The sequence below is a fragment of the Sipha flava genome, unplaced genomic scaffold (genome assembly GCF_003268045.1).
Source record: "Sipha flava isolate LNK unplaced genomic scaffold, YSA_version1 110_pilon_pilon, whole genome shotgun sequence".
Taxonomy (NCBI): domain Eukaryota; kingdom Metazoa; phylum Arthropoda; class Insecta; order Hemiptera; family Aphididae; genus Sipha; species Sipha flava.
In genome coordinates this window covers 177,465-200,252 of record NW_020271727.1, presented here as the reverse complement: position 1 = coordinate 200,252, position 22,788 = coordinate 177,465, and the positions used below count along the sequence as shown (strand labels likewise).

At 29.3% G+C, this 22,788-nt stretch overlaps 1 protein-coding gene across 2 annotated transcripts in view; it reads left to right on the top strand.

The window, feature by feature from the left end:
• LOC112688531 (cyclic nucleotide-gated cation channel subunit A) overlaps positions 1-22,788 on the top strand; it is a 249,148-nt gene that overhangs the window by 71,450 nt on the left and 154,910 nt on the right. For both annotated transcript variants that reach the window (XM_025561796.1, XM_025561788.1), the window contains exon 2: positions 19,334-19,618. In XM_025561796.1, coding sequence (XP_025417581.1) covers positions 19,424-19,618 — 195 coding nt within the window. In that variant the 5' untranslated portion in view covers positions 19,334-19,423. The remainder of the gene's footprint in view (positions 1-19,333; positions 19,619-22,788) is intronic.

Genomic DNA, 22,788 nt, shown 5'->3' with positions numbered 1-22,788 from the left:
ATTCCGTCATAAACAATGTGTTCATTAGAATTATATAAATGTTTTTACGGTCATAGATACTAAAGTAAAGCCCTACCAGTAAAGTAATATTGTTTCAGGGCTTTATTAGTTGTTGCATTATTATGCGAAAATTACACAACAATACGGGTGTTTTATATAATAAGTCCACTATTATTCGCATTTGTAATACAATCAGCAAACAAAATATTATTCGTCGTAATAAATCATACTGTATTTCAATATAACTAGGAACCCGTACGGCAACTTGGAGTTGACTTAGCAAATCCGGTTAAATGTTTTTTAAAACTGAACAGAATCAGCCGTCACGTATATATTTGCATACACTTTTTTAAAATTCCTTACACGATAATTTTCAATATTTGATTGTGTTCGGAAAAGTAATAAGTCCCCTTGTAATGAACAATTATTATCGATGTACACTTTATTAAAAAAAATTTAAAAATTTAAAAAAAAAAATCGAGGAATACCGTATTAGTTAAACAAGATCAAATCAAACAAATTTCCAACCATAACTCGTCATTTATTACCATATTATATAAACATATTTTTATTTTCTATAACATATATAAATATATATCTTGTCATTATTATTTTTTTAAATTTCAAACATAATTCATGTTTGTGACTTATGCAACTAAAATAATTTTTGTGTTAATTAAGTACCAACTATTGTTTCCTCTCAAGATTTTGCTTTTAAAATGTAATGATTATAAGTCATTTACGTTTTCAACCGATTCGGTAAAAATTTCTAATACTCATCTCAACTATTGAGAACTGAACAAGCCAGGATTTAATTGTAATTTTTATGTTCATTGGAATGTATTTTCATCGTAATATTCATTGGATGTAGTTATCTTAACTAAAGAGGCCATTCGTCCTCATGGAAATGTTACAAGTATTTAAAATTCTTCATTTACAGACGCAACAAATAAGTATAAATCATCAGTAATCATTTGAAGTTAATTAAAAAAGGCAAATTTATTACTATTACATCGAAATGTATAAAACAAGTTTTGTGTTTGTGTCTTTATTTTCAATCTGAAAATCGTATCATATTGACATAGCTTCATTAACCAAAATACACATAATATTTCAAAATAAACAAATTTTCAATATTTTTATTAGCAACCGCATCTTATTTTTTGATTTTGAGTGAAACGAGATGTGTATTGGTTTATAATAAAAATGTGTATTTTATTTTTACGTCTGAGTACACGATTTTAACCAGAAGGATTGCTCGGTTTATCACAATCATTAGACATTTCTTATAGAATATTTTGTCTTTGTGGTACTTTGAACAATGTTATTTTATAAATTTCTCCACAGTCTTATTAATAATCATAAAAAACTGACGAAAAGGTAAAAAAAAAAATTATGACATTTTCGGCATACCAGTTTTTGACAAAATTGAATTTTCGTTTTCATGATAACTCGAAAAATAATGTTTGTAGAAAATTAAAATGTTCACTACTTAAAATTAATTAAAATGCTTATATATACCGCTTAAAGTAAATAATAATAAAGTATTCACAAGCTCATTATTAAAATATAATAATTACAATTAAATATTGCCACATGTTCCTCAATATAAATAATTTAACACGCATAGTAAAAATCACTATAAAAAATGATATTAATTTACGAGTATGTTATGGTAGATCTCAGAAACAGGATTACGGTGCTAATTTACTTTGGAAAAATATATATTAGTATCAATTATCGAGAAAATTACTACAATATTATTATAATTCCAACAACAAAAATAATAGTTTTATTGTGTTTTGGTATGCGAGATCAGTCAAAATACTAATGTTTTCAATTAAGTAAAAAAAGTGGACGACATTAATAAAAAGAATAATTCACAAATCGTTATAATATTAAAACAAATATAAATCGTAAAAGTCATAACTCTGCTAAAAGATCTACGAAATAGTTGAAGATTAACTTTTGCTTATCGGAGTTATCGGAAATTCTGGGATAATTTTATATTTAAATATTTATTGTTTTTCCACTGAATTCTTTGAATGGTAGCTTGTATCTTATTGTGTTAAAATTTCGTCACCGAAAGTCCAGAGGACAAGATGGTAATACACTAGTGACTCGGAAGATATCTTGTGATAAGGGATAAATTTAAACACAAGAATTATGGCTTTACAAGACTGACAAATATAACAAGTACACGAAAGTTACGGTCAAGAATAATTGGGAGTTTGGTCTTCACTCAAATATACCCGACTGAGCATCAGGATGCTGATGAGAGGCCTTTTAATCCAGACTCTCCTGTGCTTGTTATTGTCGTTGATCTTATTGTTTATTGACATGATATTTGCTGTAGTTATATAAAGGTTGTATGCATAAATATGCAAAGCTGGGCATTAACGAGTTAAAAGTTAAAATTAAGTTAATTAATTCGTTAATTTTTTTACAAATTAACTTTTAACATTAAGTTAACTTTATTTAAAAGTAGCTAAATTAAGTTAATTTTAGTGTAAAGAATAATGCAAATTATTAAATGAGGGTTTTAGTATATTTATAATTTACTACTTTAATATGAATTTCCTGTAGACGAAAATAATATGAAAAATAACTTTAATAGTCATTATATGGGTTATATTTTATCATTATATTTTTATAACATTGTTATTGTATAAACACTATAAACCCATAGAAATTCTAAGAATATTCTGTGAAAATAGTAAATACCATGAGAGCAAGTGTCGATGAACGATTAATCACAAAATAACTGTGGTATAATTTCCAATTTAATTTCATTATTTAACTAGCATGTGTTCTGTTCACATATTGTTAGAATTTATAATATATTGTTATTAGCTAATTACTTTATTAGCTTATTATATTTCTTTGAAAGTTTATTATTTTTGATTTTTAGTTTTTTTGATAGCTAGTTAATACTTTTATGTATCATTTAAAATTTCCACAGTAATTTTCTTGAGCGTGAAAAAACTAATATTATGTGTGGAATTTTTTATTTTTGCAAATTAGAAAATTTTAACTTTAAACTAAGTTACTTTTTTTCATAGTTAACTTTTAACTTAACGAGTTAACGAAAAAAATGTAAGTAACTTTTAATTTAACTTAACTTGTTAAAAAAAATCATTAACTTGCCCAGTCCTGTAAATATGTATCACAATTCGGTACATATATATATATATATATATTGTTTTACTAAATTTAAGTAGATAAAAGTATTTCATAATATACGAGTACTTATATTATATAATGTTTAAAGTTTTATTTTAATATGATCATAGTTTGATATTTATGGCGATCTATTTTTGGATTCTTTTTATTGCAATATATTATGTATGATGGGAGTTTGCGCCAATCATTACATGCAACCATGTTTTATTTTTGTTACAACCTCATAACATGTAATATTGATAACAAGATTGAAAGTTTTGTATTAGAGATTGTTTAACAGTATTTGAATTTAGGCTAGATTATAATAATTGAATATACTTTAAAAACTTAATACCTAGTATACGTACATTTACATAAAAAGTGTATAAAATAATTTATATTATAACTGTATGGTTGTATAAAGTTACAATATGATTTATGATTGAATATTTTCAGAGTACAGTTCATTACAATATATTTCATAAAATAATAGTTAGTTACTTATATAAAGATGTTTTTATAAAGTTATTGTTACAATTTTTTTATACGAGTAGATTTTACATATTTTTATTTTTTTTTTTTGTTATATTCTTGTATTATTTGAGCAATAGATTTGAATACTTTTTATCTGATTGTTTCTTTATCATTGAGTTTTATACTTTGAAATTCTTTTTTATTAATTATCATTAATATTTAATTAGTTAAATACTATAATAATTAGTTAAATAATAAACCATAAACAGTAAAACCTCCACTTATGGACACCTCCTAATAGCGGACGTTTTTTGGGGAACGGAGAAATTTTCTCTTCTTTTCAATGGGAAAACCTCTGAATAGCGGACTCTCTGAATAACGGACATTATTTTAATCTTTATTTGAAAATAATACGTATTTTAATTCGTATGTACTCTCGTAATAATGTGATTACGATAACAAACTCGTTATGGGTTATGGGACGATAAGATTACGACTCTTTGGATGCTTTGTCTGCTATAAAGAGCATAAGTCATTTTATTTCGTCAATAGAGGTAAAGAGCAGTTCTATTTTTACTTCTGCTATAATATTAGCGAATGATATTACTAATGAGATTGCATAAAGACGGTATAACTATAAACAAAAAAAGCTCACCAATTTTTTCAAACAAAAATAATTTAAAAATACATGTATGTACATAATTTTGATTTTGAAAGGATAATAAGTATTCCATGTGAATAGGTATAACCAAACAAACGATCTTATTGCCCTTCACCATTCGTAATAAGATATAGATAAATTGATCGCAATGGGATATTACCATCAGCTTTATTACTAAAAGGTGAATGGTTTGGAATAGCGTCAACTATTAGAGAAATAAAAAATCCAACAATCTTAAAACCCTCCACATCATGGAATTGGACTTATAAAAGCCCAGAAAATCTAATGACCGCAAGTATCTACACACACGAAATAATGAATTCATTACAAAAACACTTATTATTTCCACGAGAAATTGAAGCTGCACAAGAAAATACAATTATTATAATCTATATCTTATTACAAATGGTGAAGAGCAATAAGATCGTTAGTTTGGTTGTACCTATTCACATGGAATACTTATTATTCCTGATGAACTTATTTGATAATGAAAACCCGGACCAGGACAGTTTTTATTTGTTAATATAAAACTAAACTTTGATAAATATGAAAATACACGAAATTTCTTGGTTCTTGTTCTAATAGTAATAAAACTTATATTTTCTTTATAACGATCAAACTATTTATTAAATTGTATGCAATTCGATCGAAACATTCAATATTATAAAAATAATTATAATGTTTAGTAACCGAGAAATAATAGATTACCTATCAAATATTTACCCATATATATATATATATATATATACATAAATGCACGTACATATTTTTACTAAGTTATACATTGTTTGATATTGTATGATATTTTTACCAACCATACTGAAGTAACAAGTCACGTCACTTTTTCTTGTCGCTTCATTTGAAGTGATTAATAATTTAATTCAATCAATTTCATATTAATACTATGTTAAAATATGTATTTATTCTACTATATATTCTTCCAAATGTATTATTTCTGCGGAATAAAATACACTCCGAGGAAGAATATAGCGAAAGCACATACAATACCATACATGTATATGATCCCCAGGACCTTATATCAAAGCAAACAAGAACCAAAGTTGTTTTCAGTTTTATTTATTGGTTTTTTATTCTACTGCGATACAGCATAGAGGTCAGGCTTTACCGAATAAAGAATTTTCAGAAATCCACAGCCTCATAGTCCTCATATTGATCAAATTCATCTCAATTATGTGCTAGAAATGGTAAGTTGTGAAAAGGGAAATGTCAATAACATTATATTACATTTCTTAAAAAGCATATTATACTTATTATACCAAAAATAGCAAATATTCAATATGAAAGTTATTTTGGTCAATTTTTTTTCTTTGATTCCCATTGTTACATTATTATCGGCCTATTTCTATTACAGGTTAGATATAAATACTATTCCTATCATAATATAATACAATTCATAACATTTATTTAAACTTTTAAGACTATATGAATACAAATAATTATAAATATCATAAATACTTTTAAATATTTACACATTCATTCAATTTTTTGCACATTTATATATTATAATTATATAATTGAATAACATAATTTTTTTTTAGACTACTCGTTTGACAATGAAATTAAATAAGTGTCCAATATTGAAATATATATATATATACACATTAACAACCGTTCGTTTACATTTTTGTCATAAATGTTATTTTTATACAAGAATTTTGATATATAATATAAATATTATATTTTTGAAATTTATTTATTTATATTAACTGTTTTACAACTTATATTTTTTCCCCCGCGGAAATGTATTATATTAATACTTTTCCATCGTATTTATTATAAATTATTTTAGCAGTGTCACATGAAATATTCCACTGAATAGTATCGAGCTAAGTATTTCATTCAAAGGCAAAACCCATTTACTCGTAATCAGCATTGTCTGCTACTTACAATAACATCCGCAAACGGATTGATGGTTCAGGTGAATGTGACACATACGAGTATAATATGTTATTCTCATTTTTTTCATCGATATCAAAATCTCATTTTTACTGCGGATTGTCTTTAATAACCATGAACGCAGCTCATATATTCTAGGATCTGTGAATCATAACTTAGTAAACCTCGATTAAATAAATCAAAAAAAAGGTTAATAGTGTAATAATAAATAGCCATATTGCTATAATTATTTAGGACATTTTGAAATAGACAGGAGCAGGAACACATGGAAGGTATGTTATTATACCAAATATGATATATTTATATATTATATTATGCACATATGTACTCAACCGAATTCGATTCATACTGAACTAAGTGACGATATTTCTACAGTATTCGATCATATGTACTACATCGATGATTATGTTTTTATATAATCATATTTTTTAACCATTGAACACCATGTAATTATACTATAGTTTTATATAAAATCAGTACATTATTTATAGCTTAGAATCGAATTAAATATTTATTGTATTATGCTACAGAGTATTCATTTTTTACACATTTATTACAACCAAATATATTAAGTATTGTATTTTATGGGAATAAATAATACAGTGTTTTTTTATGCGACAAAATGTTGGATATATGTTTGATGATTCAGGGGTTTGGACATATTTTGAATGAAAAAAAAAAAATAGCGATTATGTTAATGATTTATAATCAATCATTCAAGAATTATTTTGCATATGTAGCGAATTCACAATTTAATGTGTTGTAAATGAGTGAGTTTGGACTGAGTCAATGGTCCATTGTAGTAATATTATTCTAAAAAATATTCTATTCTACGAAATCCATTAGACAATATATTTATATGTGCAAAAATGCATTGCTGATACTGATCCTACATTTTTCACTCGAGTATTTAATGTGTTTATCCTATAAAAATATTGTAAGATTTTAAAAAATTTTAATTTCCATCATTGGGATTAAGTAATGAGTTTCCCTCAACTGAAGTATCTAAAATTATATATATATATTGTCCAAGTTACTCTAATATCAAACGATATTATTTTAATGAAGCCAATAACTTAATATGCTTTATTATGTTTATTGTATATATTAGTTTGATGATGATTAAGTGATCAAATAATTATTATGGGATCTAGTTAAAAATGATAATAAGCTTTAAGTATCTATATCCTTAAGTAAATTGGATTTTAGTGCAGTTGAATCAACATCTGGAGGGTGTAATAAATCAATTTATTTATTGAAATGCACAATATTGTTTTCACAAGAGCAGCTGGATATTACGATCACTAGATATTATTATAATACTAGATGAGAATTATTAATTAATTACATTTATTTGATTTATTTTACTTATTTTATGTATTTTATATAACCATACAGAACATACCCAAATTAATACAATACTGTAACACATAATGTTTATATAGTTTTTACAAAATTTTAAAATAGAGTTGATGGATCTTTATTGGTTATACTTATCATTCGGTATATTGGTTGATTTTTTACGTAGTCGGTGATACAAATCAGCAAGGAAAATTAATAAATGTGACGAGTATGACGGGTGGTTCTTTAGAATTAATTTGAGTTAATAGTTCTGGAGAATCTATAAAGCCATAAATAAAACGCCTAAGAAAAGTTATATTAGCTTCGTTTTCTGTTAGCTAGAATTTTCAGAATTTTCAAGCCAAATCGGTCAGAACTAGAAAAAAATCATGTATTAGGTAATCAATTATTAATACATATATCCTTAATTTTAAAAAATATGTTGAACATTCTTAACTGGATTCATAACATCGTTACAATTTACGTTAAATATCGGATTTTTCCAAGATATCATGATCAAATCTGAAACAGTGTAAATTGTGATATAGTACAAAAAGTGTGATCACATAATAATAACTGTACTCTAATGAATAAATATAATTTTATCAGATTAATAAATGCAATGTTTTATTTCAACCATAATACTCAATAAAATGATCTTCTTAAAGTGGTATGTATTCATTCATAGTACTACAAATATGGTTTATATATAAGTTATATATAGTTAATGTTAACTATAACAAATATAGTTATATATAGTAATATAGTTTTTGAGTTACAAAGTTTGTAGTTTTTATTTCAGATATCTAAAATTCAAATAGCTATTTAATTCTATCTTCTATTTAAATATAGAGTGAATGTGAAATAATCTAGTGAACTTTTCATTCGAGTTTAAGGTTTTCATTATTGTTAAGTTGATTGTATCACGAACTGTGAAACGTTTTATGTGCAACGATGATGTGAGTAATTTTAAGTTCTTCTATTCGGCATATTTTTACAAAGTTATTTTGACTTTGTTTTCTGTATTTACCTAAAGTTTTCGAGAAGTTTTAACAAACGATTTTTATTTAGGATCACTTATAATTCGACTACACAATAATAAATCAAGCTCCGTTCAGATTTGCCTCTCTTTAATACTATGAATTATCATTGACGTTCGACTCAGCGGTCCACCCAAACCCTGTTTTTTCTCCATACAATTTTCAATTTCTTCCCTTTTTATTATTTTCATATTAAATTTATTCTATTGTGTACAGTTTTTTTTTGTGATATTTTCTAGTCGGATAAATAAAATTTAAAATTAGTATACTTTACATTGATAGTTCATCGTAAATTAATTAATTTACTTAAACTTTACTAAACTTAACGTTCTGCATTGTATTCACGTAAATATTACCCACGTTTTTAATACGAGTATACTATTAAATAAAACTATCTGTAACAAGTCCCGACTGTGTATGACTTATAATATAATGAGTACTGTCATGAGTAATACTATTATGAGTTTATTATTGTACATATCGTGAACACAGGATTTTGATTTGGATCTGTGGTAGTCAGTATTGATTGATTTATACATTAAATAATTTTAAACTTTTGTAAATAATTGTTATTGTTTTTATTTAAAATTGATCATGGTTGATAATATATAATTTACACGTTTTTGGTTACATTACTTATGATGATAATGGTACTCGTAATGAATGAAACAATATGATTTAAAATTGCATACTCGAATTTTCATTGTTGAGTTTTCGCCATTGAAAAATGTAACTTACTTACGTTTCTAGTTAGGTAAGACCTCAACAGTTGTGTTCTACATGAATTGTTTTAATTTTCTCAAGAATACTCTTTAGTAATAGTATATTACATTAGTTAACATCATATTTAGTAACACACGTTTTTAGGATTAAATGGCGAAATTAGTATTGTTTTACTCACGACTAAGTCTTCTATTACATATTATTATATAGATAACGAAGTGTTGAATATTAAAAATGATATTAATTATTCTACGTCATCACATTTGATCTATTATCGAGTTATTTCAAATAGTTAACAATGTAACATAGAGAATGTCATTAAACTATTTGAAAGCACATTCTATATGAAATGGAATTATAGATATTTTTGCTGTTCTTTTTAGGACTTAAATCAAATCAAAATATATCAATAGGTTTGAGTATTTTTTTTATAATATTATGAAAATACTCATATGTCATAATATTATACTATATTATCCGAATTATTCCTTTTTAGTAGAACTAATAGATGGTTCAATGAATTTTATTTTATTTTTTAATTTGCATAAATGGGATGTTTATGGGTTTCAAACATTTTAATGGTCTAGTTTTTTTTCTTAACATTTTTTGCTTAAAACTTAAGTACTTTTCAGAATACTAAAATAAGGATGCACTACACGGTTCGTTGAATTCGTTTACTCGTTCACGTATCACTATAATTATATATATTATAACTATTGGTTAACTATTGGTCAGTGGTTGCGTTTGCTTTACCCGTGTACGTTATTCATTAATTTTTTGACTTATCGATTATTATTATAAAATGGACATATAAGTGACAATCATCATATAGACGCCTACGTATTGAAATTGGTTTCCAATTTATGAACTATAATGTTTGTGACATCCTAAACGCCGTATTATACATATTGTTTGTATTCCTCCCTTGATCTTAAATCACATATTTTATACATGAACGTACTTATATGCAGAATTCGAATAATATTATATCGTCATACCGATTGAACCAAATACGAAACGGTAGTCTAACATATTATTTCATTGCAGCTACGTTAAACATCTATGGGACGAATAATTATTGCGTTCCAGGCATTTGTTGTCGGTAAAAAATTACGGTCGTAAAAATATGTATATATGACCTGAAAGAGCTGAGACGGTAGTTATTATTTTCTTATACGGGGCAAAATTTGTAATAAAAAAGAAAAAAAAAGGATAAAGAAAACTGTCACTTGGATATAATACCGCAGAAATTTTGTTGCAATCTATTTATTTTTTTCATTTTGATTTTCGCGTGTAACCGAAAAACCATATCATAATATCGTAGGTATATAAGTATTTTATATTGATGTCGTACGTAAGACTATATATTTGTGTGAGTGAATTTTTTTGTATAAATGGCAATAAAATATTCCATTAAAAAAGTAAGGTTTTTTTTTTAAAAAGCCGTTGACTCGCTAAATTTTTTGATTATTTTTCTTAGTTGTTATCATTACAAATAATGCGAATGTAACGACTATAAATATAAAAAACCTATAGTAATTGAATTCAACGGTTCCGATTAATGAATCATTAAAATAATCATAACATAGAAATGGGAATTATAAAAAATAATACTAAATAACGTTGCGTAAGCAATTTTCAAATACATAGTTACAACTTGCACGCAACAAATTTTCCTAAATTTCGAAAATGGATTGTCTTGTTTTCATATATATAAATAGTATTTGTTCAATACTAAAATTGTTCTCGAAATCAAATCGTCATTCTTAAACTGAAAATAATATAACACGTATACACATTTTTGTAACCATTAAGATCACTGTAATTCAGTCATATTTCTTTATCATTAATAAAAAAAATTCTTCAAAAATACAATATTTGTTTGCTTATTATTATTATTAATATTTTTTATTCAATCGTTTTAAAAAAATATATCGAAAAATCAAAATATTTAGTATAGACTCCAATCGTAATAGCTCGTATATTCGTATAAACGTATTGATGTGTTTTATAAATAATTTTCGTAGTAATGGTACATATATTCAATTCAAAACCTAAGGCGGTAGTCCTGTATTACTTGTTCTTAATAAATTGATAACAGAAGAACCGTAATAAAAACTGTATTGCTGTAGTGGAATTTCAAACACACATATATATCGACAGTCGAGTGATCTTGTGTGTAAAACTATTGAGGCTTTGCATTTGCAAAGCGTCTACTCGCCATAATATGCTTTTTATTATATTTAGAAGAGAATTAATTTATAGCATACGGCTTATCATACATATATATATATATATAATACATTAATATATAATATTCTTGTACTTCTATACTCGTATAAATGCCTTAACTCATCGTAATTTTATATAGTCAGAGAGTACGTCTGAACCATGAAAACTATTTACGTTTTAATGAATAATTTAAAATTGTTGAACGTCCAACGAAAAAAAATTAAGATTTTTTTTTGTCTTAAAACTATCGTCATTAACTCGTGCAAGGTTCATCACTGTGTTGAGTAATTTGGGTACATAATTTATCATAATATTTCTTTCGGCCTTTAAAATAAGTAATGAAAATTGTCAATGCATCTGTTTTCTTATGGAATAAAAAGTAACAATAATAATTGCTTTCACTGCACTTCAATCACTAGTGAATACAATTTTCAGAGAAACGGTTTTATCGTGTGCACATTATTGTAGTATTATTATTATATAAATTGCTAAAATATGGTAGTTATTTACCCTAAAATTGTACATTCATATTCCGGTTGTTGTGTCCGAACTTGTATTTTTCATACGGTTTTACATCGGTATCTGTTGGTGAGCTATATTGTTAATAAGAATTACATTATAAGATCAATGACTTCAGACAGCTTTTGAATTAATACAGAAAATTGCAAGAAAATATAAACACAATGAGTATAATCTGTATTCTTGAACGTGACAAAGTCATTGCCGCGAATAGGAACTAAGTAATGCGAATCCCTAACACACCCTTCTATTGCATATTATTAATAAATGCAAGCCCTTCATTATATTATTAAACGTTTTCAGTTATAAATCTTTAAAGACTTTGCTGTAATGTGCGAACAAATACAAATTAAAAAAAAAAATCTATAAAGAAGTGGGATACACGATAAAAATACGCATATAGCTCGTTTTTTGTCTCGTAACATATGTGTGTACATAACGTACATATAAAAATATGCATAGGTAAATAAAGACGAAGCTGAACACTGTTTTCAAGAAAAATTTATTTTAACATGAAATATATTGAAAATCCATAAAATAAGTTTTTCAGGATAATTGTTGAGAAGTACTTAGCTATATTCAAATATATTGTTGATAAACAATGGATAGTCATTATATTGATGTTCAATTCAAAATAGAAAAGGTTGAAATACAAATTAAATAGATATAAAGACGGATAATATGATTGATAAAGGTGGTTTATAGCATTGAAATTAGAAACCACTGAAGCATTGATTTAGAAAGTGGGATTGAAGAAGATTTGGTGTATTAGTTTTTTTACCTATAGATAGTTTATACTATTATGTAAATATATATACCTAATAATATCGTGAAATCAAAAAATCTTGGACTATAATATAATTATTATTTTAATAATCACCGATAAATGATTATTGTAATATAAATTTATAATGCCAATATACGTATCCAATTTATGTATCAAGTCCTTACGGTTAATATTTTTAAATATTATATATCGTTTTATCGAAATAAATTTTATTTAGTAAGTTCAACGAATTTCATGTTCTGATCGAGATTATACATATATTAATATATTTTTCACTTCACTCAGAATCTAATAAAAGAAAAAAAAAACTATAAAATAATATTACGATTCAAATGTTTTACATTATTTTTGTATTAGAATGATCTAGGGCCTAGATCTAACCACCTTAAAACATTTTTAGTACTTATAGTGGACAAAATATTGTATTAAATTTTAGTTTTATAACTAATTTAGTTTTCTTAAAATTTAAAATAATATAAAAATAATATAGTTATCATTGTCAGTTAAAGTTTTATTGTAAATATATTAAGTGAAAAAAAATAGTTGATCGTACACCCATAAAGATAACTAGTACATAGTTCCGATTGTAATATGTATTATCTTTAAATTATAAGCAATTATATACGTTTTCCGAGAAAAAAAATAAGCATTATTTCCTAATGTCGAACAGAACAATCGTTAATAAACGTAAACGAGGTACAATATATAAATACATAATATATCATGAAATAATAACATTTTCAACGTAATAATGTTTGTGTCGTACGTGTTTACATCAAAAGAAAAATTACAAGTCAGATGTCTCCTATTATTATAATTACATAGATAGGAGGAAATAATATAAATATATATATATATAAGTGTATACGACACACAAAAAGAAATAGATGCATGCACAAGCACTCACGTAACGCAAAACTCTATGGAAACTGTTAATTGAGGAATTTTACCTATCCCTAACATTCCCACGTCTACCTATACGTCTACATATATTAAATATATTTTCGTATGTAAATAAAACATTAAATAAATTATACATAGAAAAACGTCTATACTACCGAATGAGCGCGTTGGGTTTTTGCGAAAGACGATAAATTGCACGCGAGTCGAGCGCACGTACCCCTGTCACGGCACATCTGGAGGCCCACGGTAGTATTAATCCCATTCGACGAATTTATTTCAAATTTATAATCAACCCTCGAAACGTATTTTAATTGTAATGCTCCCTCAATGCGTTTATACTCAGAGCCAGCGCTAGAAAATATTGATGGGGTCGAGGAGTGAGTTATAAATATACAAATTTTTCGGTTACATTTTATAGCAAAATTCTACAATATTGATATTATTTAATTTATTAATGATTGCCCTATAAATAGGTCATTCCTAGGGGAGGGGGTATTCACCTCCACCTCTTAACGCTGGCTCTGTTCGTAATACGGTGGCGCGACCGATTTGATGCTGTGCACAATTATGTGAAAATTCCATGAGCCATGAACTCGTTGATATTTGAGAAGGAACTTTCAAAATGATTGCGAACAAGTGACTACTTTGGTTAAGACAAACTTCAAATTTTGTCATCGCTAGACACCAGGCTATGGTGTAGTAGGACACTAATTGTGCATTAGGAACAATAAAATGTGCTGTAGCATTAACGAACATGTGCACTTTATTATTATAAAAGACGATTTAACCGTTCATGAAATATCAATAAAAATAAATAAATTATAAACATGACGAATTGTTTGAATATTAGGTTAGTGAAACCGATGTTGACTACTTCCACGTCTTTGGATTCATTATCTGCTTCATCAAAATCAATAAAATGAGCGTGGAGAGTGTGGGGTGAAGCCTCCTTGTACATATATTTTATTTGTGAAGTTGGAAAAAATCCTTACAACCTGAACCTAGACACTGAACCTAATTTAGTATATTGTTTATTAGAACAACATAATTTTAATGAATAAGTTTTACTATAACAGTACGTAGTGTAACATGACACAATTGAGGTTGTGATATAAATTATTTAATATAGTGGTTAATTTTGTGTAATTCAATGTAAATATATGGTAAAATATTGATAAATGAAGAAATTACGGGGGAGGGATAAGACCACTACACCATCCCTCCCTTGTGCGTCTCACTGATCACTATGGACACAATTTAAATATCTAATAATAATAACTAAAAAATAATAGAAAATATTCTAGTAACTATACGATACATTCGATCTGCGCATATACGAATATGTGACACTGCTTCAAATAATTGTTGTATTTTCTTGATTCAAAATGGAATGGGAAAAGGTTTGTCGATTTATTTCGTGGGATTGCACTTAATGAATAACCTGTTCACGTTTAGTCAGATTCAGTGGTGTAACCAGGATTGGTTTTCGGGTGGATTTGGAAAAAATAAGCATTTTCTGCAGGTGTTTGGTAGGGATAAGGAAGTAAGATTAAGTTAGGTTTATGAATAAAATATTTAAATTATAAATTAAACTATATAACTTCTATTTCATATTGTAATACCATAAAAAAAAGTATTATACAATCGACTGTCGAGAAATTGTAGTAGCAAGATTTTTGATGTTTTTAAGTTGAACGAAACGTTACAAAACGTTCCATATTGCCATGTTATTATTGTTATCAATTATAGTACGAATAATATTCATATTTCAAATCAATCAGTCATTTCGCGTCTTCGAGATAAACCATTTTTTTTCCTATGTAGAATTTGTAAAAACCACAGAAAAATGTTGGAGGGTGGTCATAACCCCCAAACCCTACCATTAGTTGCTCCACTGGTCTGATTATATTGGAGTATTTTAATAATTTGTTTGATCTATTAACACGAAGTGATGACTGGTAGGTACGCGAATTCATTAAAGTTGACATAAAAGTATATTAATATGAAAACCAGTTTTCAGAGCCATTAAGTGAAATTATATAAAGTTTTTCATGCAAATTTTATGTTTTCTGATAATCTAGAAATAAAGTCAAGAATGTCAATTTTTAGATGAAAACTAATGTAGAAATTTTGATATATTCAATGACTTTAAATTTGTAGTGGGTTGAACTGAAAAAGAAAGCTATCAGTTTCATTAAAATTAAATTGTTAGAAAACCGTTTTCAACGTATTAAAAATAGCCAAAATGCGTTATTTTATAATTGTCAAATTGTTCATATAGTGGGATAAACATAAAGAACGTCGAAGCAATGTATTTAAGAAGTAAATTTTAACACGTAAGATATATGCGCAAAACTATTTAATTTATTTGGTAGGTAATACAAATCATATGATTTTACAATTTGTTATAGTAAATACTAATAATGGTAAACTTCAATTTCATATGATAGCTATAGTTAGCAATCACTGTTAAATATATGTGTTATTAAATTTGTTGAGAAAAAAAATGTCACCACACATACCAGGTTGAGCTAAATTTAATCTAATAATCACTTAAATGGACACGAAATATGTTGTACGCTGAATGGGTGAGTCGTCACACTTGGACGAAAAATAAATTCTGACCCGATTACTTCGGACCCCACAAATGACTGATCAGTTCTTAAGTTTTTACCCGTTGATAGATGTAGGAATTCTCTGAGAATTTTGGACGGCTTGACAAGAAATACGGAAGGTGTAATAGATGGTGTTGTATGTACGAATGAGAGAGTGTGTGTGAGAGAGAGAGAGAGAGAGAGAGAGAGAGAGAGAGAGAGAGAGAGACAGACAGAGAAACGGATGTCTTGCAGGTGATTAAATCGATTTTGACGGCTAATAACGACCTGCCGCAACCTATTTGTGTGCGGAATACATCTAATAAATCGAATTAATTGTATTCCATTATCTAGACGGTTGTCAATAACTATTGGGAGTACATTTTATGATATAATACAAAGTAATGAATATAATTTTCTAAAAATATTAATTTATTCGAGATTAATGGGCTAATTATTAAAATTATTGTATATTAATATCATATATAATATATAATATTATATATTATAATATATCATATATAATATATAATATTATATTACATTATATTATATTGTATTATATATCACTACCAGAAATGTATCAATCAATGATTTAAAAATCTTGAAATTTTATAGAATAGTAATTGTATGAGAAAAAAAGTTGATTTTAATATAAACTCAAAGAAGAAAAATCGTATCGGATAGCTGTAAGAAAGTTAAACACAAACATATCAATCGAATAAAAATAAAAAAAATTTAAAAATATAGCTTAATAGATTTTTAATCTGAAATATCACAGATGTATTGCATAGCTATACTGAAACGGTTCTCTCACTATGTTAGGTACATATCAATTTATGACTAAATCTAAATAATAAAGATATCTTATCACTCAAATAATTATGCTATACCAAATTTGAAGAAATAGATACAAAAATTCAATAACGAATTTCTAAGATTATTAATTATCAGTAGTATGGACAATCACGTTTCATTGCCGCAGAAAACATCATACATCAATGTATTAAGTTAGGAGAATACCGCTGTTGTAAATCCTGTACGAAAAATCTCAAATCCATCTGCCTACTTTAGCAACAATATTGACAACGAATCAGCCTTGAATGTACGAGTATAATTTTTAAAAAGTCAAATGCTCACAAATAATATCAAAAGATGATAACAAAAACAAAAGGTAATAATGTAAAACACGTTTTCATCTTTTGGTACAGCCAAAATGTCCAATAATCACACACTGAAAGCATTTTAGGCTATTATTCTACTACAAATTATCTGATATTCGTAGTATGTTTCGAATCTATGTCCACTCAAAGACTTAAGAATTTCTTCGCTCTAAATCGTCTCTCATCAATGGTATAAAAAAATTACTCAAATTCAAAATCCATAAAAATAACGGTCTAGTAAAGCTTCAGATATAACTGTTAAAAAAAATCGCCTCTTCTTTTAATAATATAATAATATAAACAAATAATATAATAGGTATCGAGGGTTACACGAAAAAAGTAATCCTCGAAAATTTTCACTGCCCAAGTTGAAAAATCTGAACGCCGTATAAAATGTTTTCACGTCAAAAATAAATAATCTATACATATAAAATCCAAATACCACTCACTCACTGATCGCTATATCTCAAAAACTACGCAACGTACAGACTTAAAATTTGGAATACAGATTCTTCTCATATTTTCACCATGCGTTAAGAAAGGATCTTCTAAAATCTTGCGTTTTAGTGGAGTAATTAACAATTATAATTATTCACCGCCAATACGTATTGTGCGGCACGTCGGCCCGCGAGTTTCCAGCTACCCACAACCTATTCTTTTTGTCCGTCGTCGTGTAGATAATAAATGTTCCGAGAAGTTTATCGATAAAAATAATCTCATGCATCGCGCGTACACTTATACTCATATTATATAATTTTATAACCACTAACAGTTACACTAAACTTGGCTTTAAATAGTGTAAAGTAATAATCCATTAAAACCTATGTCACGGCCAAGAATGTTCCGTGCGAACCCGGTTATTAAGCTAGTATAATCATATAAAATAAATTTATAAATTGTATTATATATGGTTTATAATAAATATATTTAATTACAATATCTAAATAATACATGCAATGATAAATTTAAAATGACTCGCGTAAAATGTTATAAGCATTAACAGAAAAATTACGTGAATGATGTAACGAATAATAAAATGTATTGCACCATGATATATTTTATTATGCTGTATTACATTGTTATACCAATGTATTGTTTTGAAATTTAATCTGACAATCCTGCTTGTTATCTGAGAATTTCGAGTTTGTTTACTTGGACGTTTTCAACTTAAGAAAAACTTCGTTTACAGGATTCACAATTTTAACGTTTTTTCATTCCGATATTAATTTAAAATTTATTATTTTTTTCATCATAGAAGTTGTGTGAGTTAAACATGGGCACACGGATATAAGGTTTTTTTTTCATAATTTTTTCATTTCATTATATACCATGCACTTGAACAACAGGTAAATAGTTGTAAGAACTGGTAATAAATGTTTCTAACCAGGGGGGTAGTAGGGTTCAGGATCAACCTTCGAAATATAATCTTAAGACAAAATTATACGATTTTAAATGTCTATCATATTTGAAGTATTAAAAACTGCTGGTCAAAAATCATATTTATACTCTAACCCCTTAAAAAAAAAAAAAAATATTTCGTTGGCTATGGCCTCGGTCGTGGAATAAGTGCATGAGCTGAAACAAAGGAATTGTTTCGTGAAATGAGGACCATTTAAACGCGTAATTCTGCTGTTTCAAACGAGTACAAAACCGGTAGAGCGTCTTAAAAGGTAATAGCATTGATGTTTACGCCTCCTCGGAGAACGTAACCGTGGTATAATATCGGGTGAACCACGCACACCACGAACTCGCACACCCTAACAGGTTTTCGGAAACGACCACGGTCTAATTATGAATTTTTTCTTTTTATCTCGCAGGTGTGCGGTCGGTTCCGGCCACGGACTGGCTTCATTGCTGCGGACCCGCGTTGACGAGCGGCGGATGCGGCGCGTACACAGCGTCGGCCGATGTGGATCCCGATGATGGCTGCGGCCGCACAACACGACAGGGTCGTACTGTCACCGCGACGGCTTCACCACCACCACCATCACCATCAACGACAGCAGCAGCAGCAGCAGCTCACCCCGTCACCGGAACGCGACGGACATGGCCGGCGCACTTATCTGCATATGGTGCCAATGTTGCCGCCCACGGCGCCCTCGGTAAGCAACCGCTAGCATCGGCTATTTTACGTTCTGCCGCCCGAATCGCCACTTAACGGCTTTTTCACGCGGCAGGCGTATTGTGCCAAAAATAATAAAATCAAATAAAATCGATGAAAGGTGTTGAACGTGCGGGTGCGTTTAAATACGGGAATACGTTACTGAATGTGTGCGTACCCGTTTATCGTCCATGATACGCCTACATCATTTTTTCCCCTCTAATCACCTGAACGAACAGTGTTCATAATGTATTGAATTGTTTAAAATTCAAATTGACTGCATAAAATATTAATAAATCATTATCATCTATACCTAGTGCATGTGTACAATCAGCGATGAATTCCTGTATTTAAACGGTCCTGAACGTGCCCGCCGTTCGGCTACCGGGTAACACTTTGGATGCTCTCGAATTCACTCTAAACTAACATAGTGCTGTACTACATACCGTACACTGCCTATGTATTGGGTGCTACCCAAGTGGTTTTTCCAGTAAGCACTACTGCTGGGCTACACGACGATTTCTTTCCTGCGGTTTTCAACCGGCGCCCGAGGTCGAAAACCACGCGATCGCAGCAGGCTCGTAGCCAGACCAAAGCATCAGGTGTGGCAAACCAAATTTTAGAGGAACAATTTAGATTCAGGGATGCAATGCCACCTTGTGCTGTCCCTTGCCTTCTCGTGGCTACGGTCCTGGATTGCAAACTGTCATTTTCTGTCTCGCTGAGCGTCCACCGATGTAACGTAGTGAGTGACGTCGCAAGTAGCATGCGTCTAAAGCCGACCCACCCCATACACGTCAAACACATTTTTCTGTGTTTGTGCAAACATTTTGATCGTATACAGCAGTGGTGGCCAAACTACGGCCCGCGGGCCAACTCTGGCCCGCCATCATTTAATATCTGGCCCGCGAAAGTCTTCTATATTACAGCACTTATTTGTATAACTGTAATATTTTGCATTTACGTAAAAAAAAATTTAGAATGCATTTTTTTTATGGCCTGCGATAAAAAAAAATTGTTTTTTATGGTCCGAGGAAAAAAAAGTTTGGCCACCACTGGTATACAGTATAGTTTGAGTAGTTTTACAATCAGTTGGACATCTACGGAGTATAGTTTGACAAGCAGTGGTATCGAAAATCCCCAGATGATCGAAAAAACGTTTGTATTTATAAATGTAGATATTTCAAAGTGGACAATAGTCTATGTTCCGTCGTGATTAGATCCCTCGTGTGGCTACAGTTTTTTTTTTCAATTAATGGTCTATTTTCAAATAGCTCGCCAAACGTATCCTCATCTATTCATAAACAGTTGCTATAGCCAACGGTTGAACTCATTTTAAACTCTACAACCATACGATCACGGTTAAATTGAACTCCCTTCTTCAGCTATTCCTTCGTCTACACCTTCTGTTTCTTTTTCGCTTTACTTTTTTCTTCTCCCTTAAACAAGCAATCAGTACCACAGTACAAGTAGTATCATGGTCAACAAACATTTAGAATTTATACTGAATATACTTTTTGACAAGATCAAAAATTAAACTAAAGTTGGTCCAAGTCATTGGAACGTGTGTGTTCGAAGTTTGGATAAATATCATGTTTGCACAAACACAGACGTTTCCTGAATTTGTTTGACGTGTACGTGGTCTTACAACGAGACTTTGTGTCAAAACAATGTAACCAATAGATGTAACGCAGACTAAACTAATACGACTACGTGTCGACTAACTGATACGTGGTCGTCATTCGAATGCAGCATATTTCATTTTATGCCACTTGCTATATTGTTTCATATTGTTCAAGCGCTTGGCAATTACTTTCGTTTATTCATTGTATTTATTTTGAAAACTTTGAAAGTTTTAACTTTCTAAAACAAATGATGATTCCAATTTCAATAAAGATTTTTTTTTTTTTTGTTATGATTGAAATCAATCCACGTTTAATTTATTTATCTTCTTCCCAGTACGAATAAGCCCAATACTGTTTTTTTATTTTTGCTATTATTAGCATTATTAACATTTATTAAGTTCACTATAATGCTAAAAAAAATTTTCGCCGTCCAACGTCGAAGACGCTTTGACAACTGAGTTGGTGGACCGGTGCTATTAGTTACAAGGGTAGGCGTTGCGATACACCACTCATTATTTGATTGTTACAACTTTGTTACTCCACTCGTCACGCTAACTACGTCACGTTACTTACGTCGCGCTAAGGCGAAGACTATATGGTTAACCTTGTAGTGTTGCGTGATACTTACCGAAAAAAGTCTACCGTAGCGCAGTCAACCGCTTAAGTCATCCGGCAAACTGCTAGATGGTTGAATCTAGGGGGGGAGTGGCACCACCGTTAGAGAAAAATACTATTAACAATGAAGTATAATTGGAAGATCTAATAGTGGATCATAAAAATAGATATTGATGGTTTTAGCACGTCGTTGTTACGTAATTTTTTTGGGTGTCCGATCTCCAATCTCAAGACGCCCCTAAAAACACGCCTATGATCGACCGTGTTATATGATTTCTCCTGTAAAGCGTCCAGACTGTGAACCTGATGCCGTATCCACCATTTCACGGCGAACTGTACGCACGCCTACTGCAATTCGTATCCACCCCCAAGGTGTTCGAACGCTGACCGTCATGGTTACGATTCACGACGGCCGTGCGAACACGTGGCCGAAACGAACCGGACCGCGCGGGTTGTACCGGTACACGCGGACGGGGTAGTAGCAGTGTCATCCTTAAGAAAATTACAATTCGAAATAAAAAATAATATATGCAATAGAAATAATATGTACTATAGTTAAACAGTCTTGCAAGAAAAATTATAATTATACATTTTTTATTTTATGTTGATCTTCAAAAATTTGCCGCTCCGGGGCAATTACCTCCCCTTGCCTTCCGTTAAACTCAGACGGGATAGCAGTGTGGGTTCCGCGCGGAATTTCCCGCTGCCATACATACCTTTGGGTAAATCGTTAGCGCAGATTCCGCATGCTTCGCTGTAAATTATTCCTATGAAATGCCATCGTATGGCGCGGCGACGGAGGAATAGGTGTTACTTACCAAGCAACTCTGTTCCTCTTCCGCGATCATGCCCACTCGGATTGGTCGCGTGGTAATGTATCCATATGTAAGGTTCTCTCTTCGAAGAGCGTGGTGACTTGACCCTGACTTTT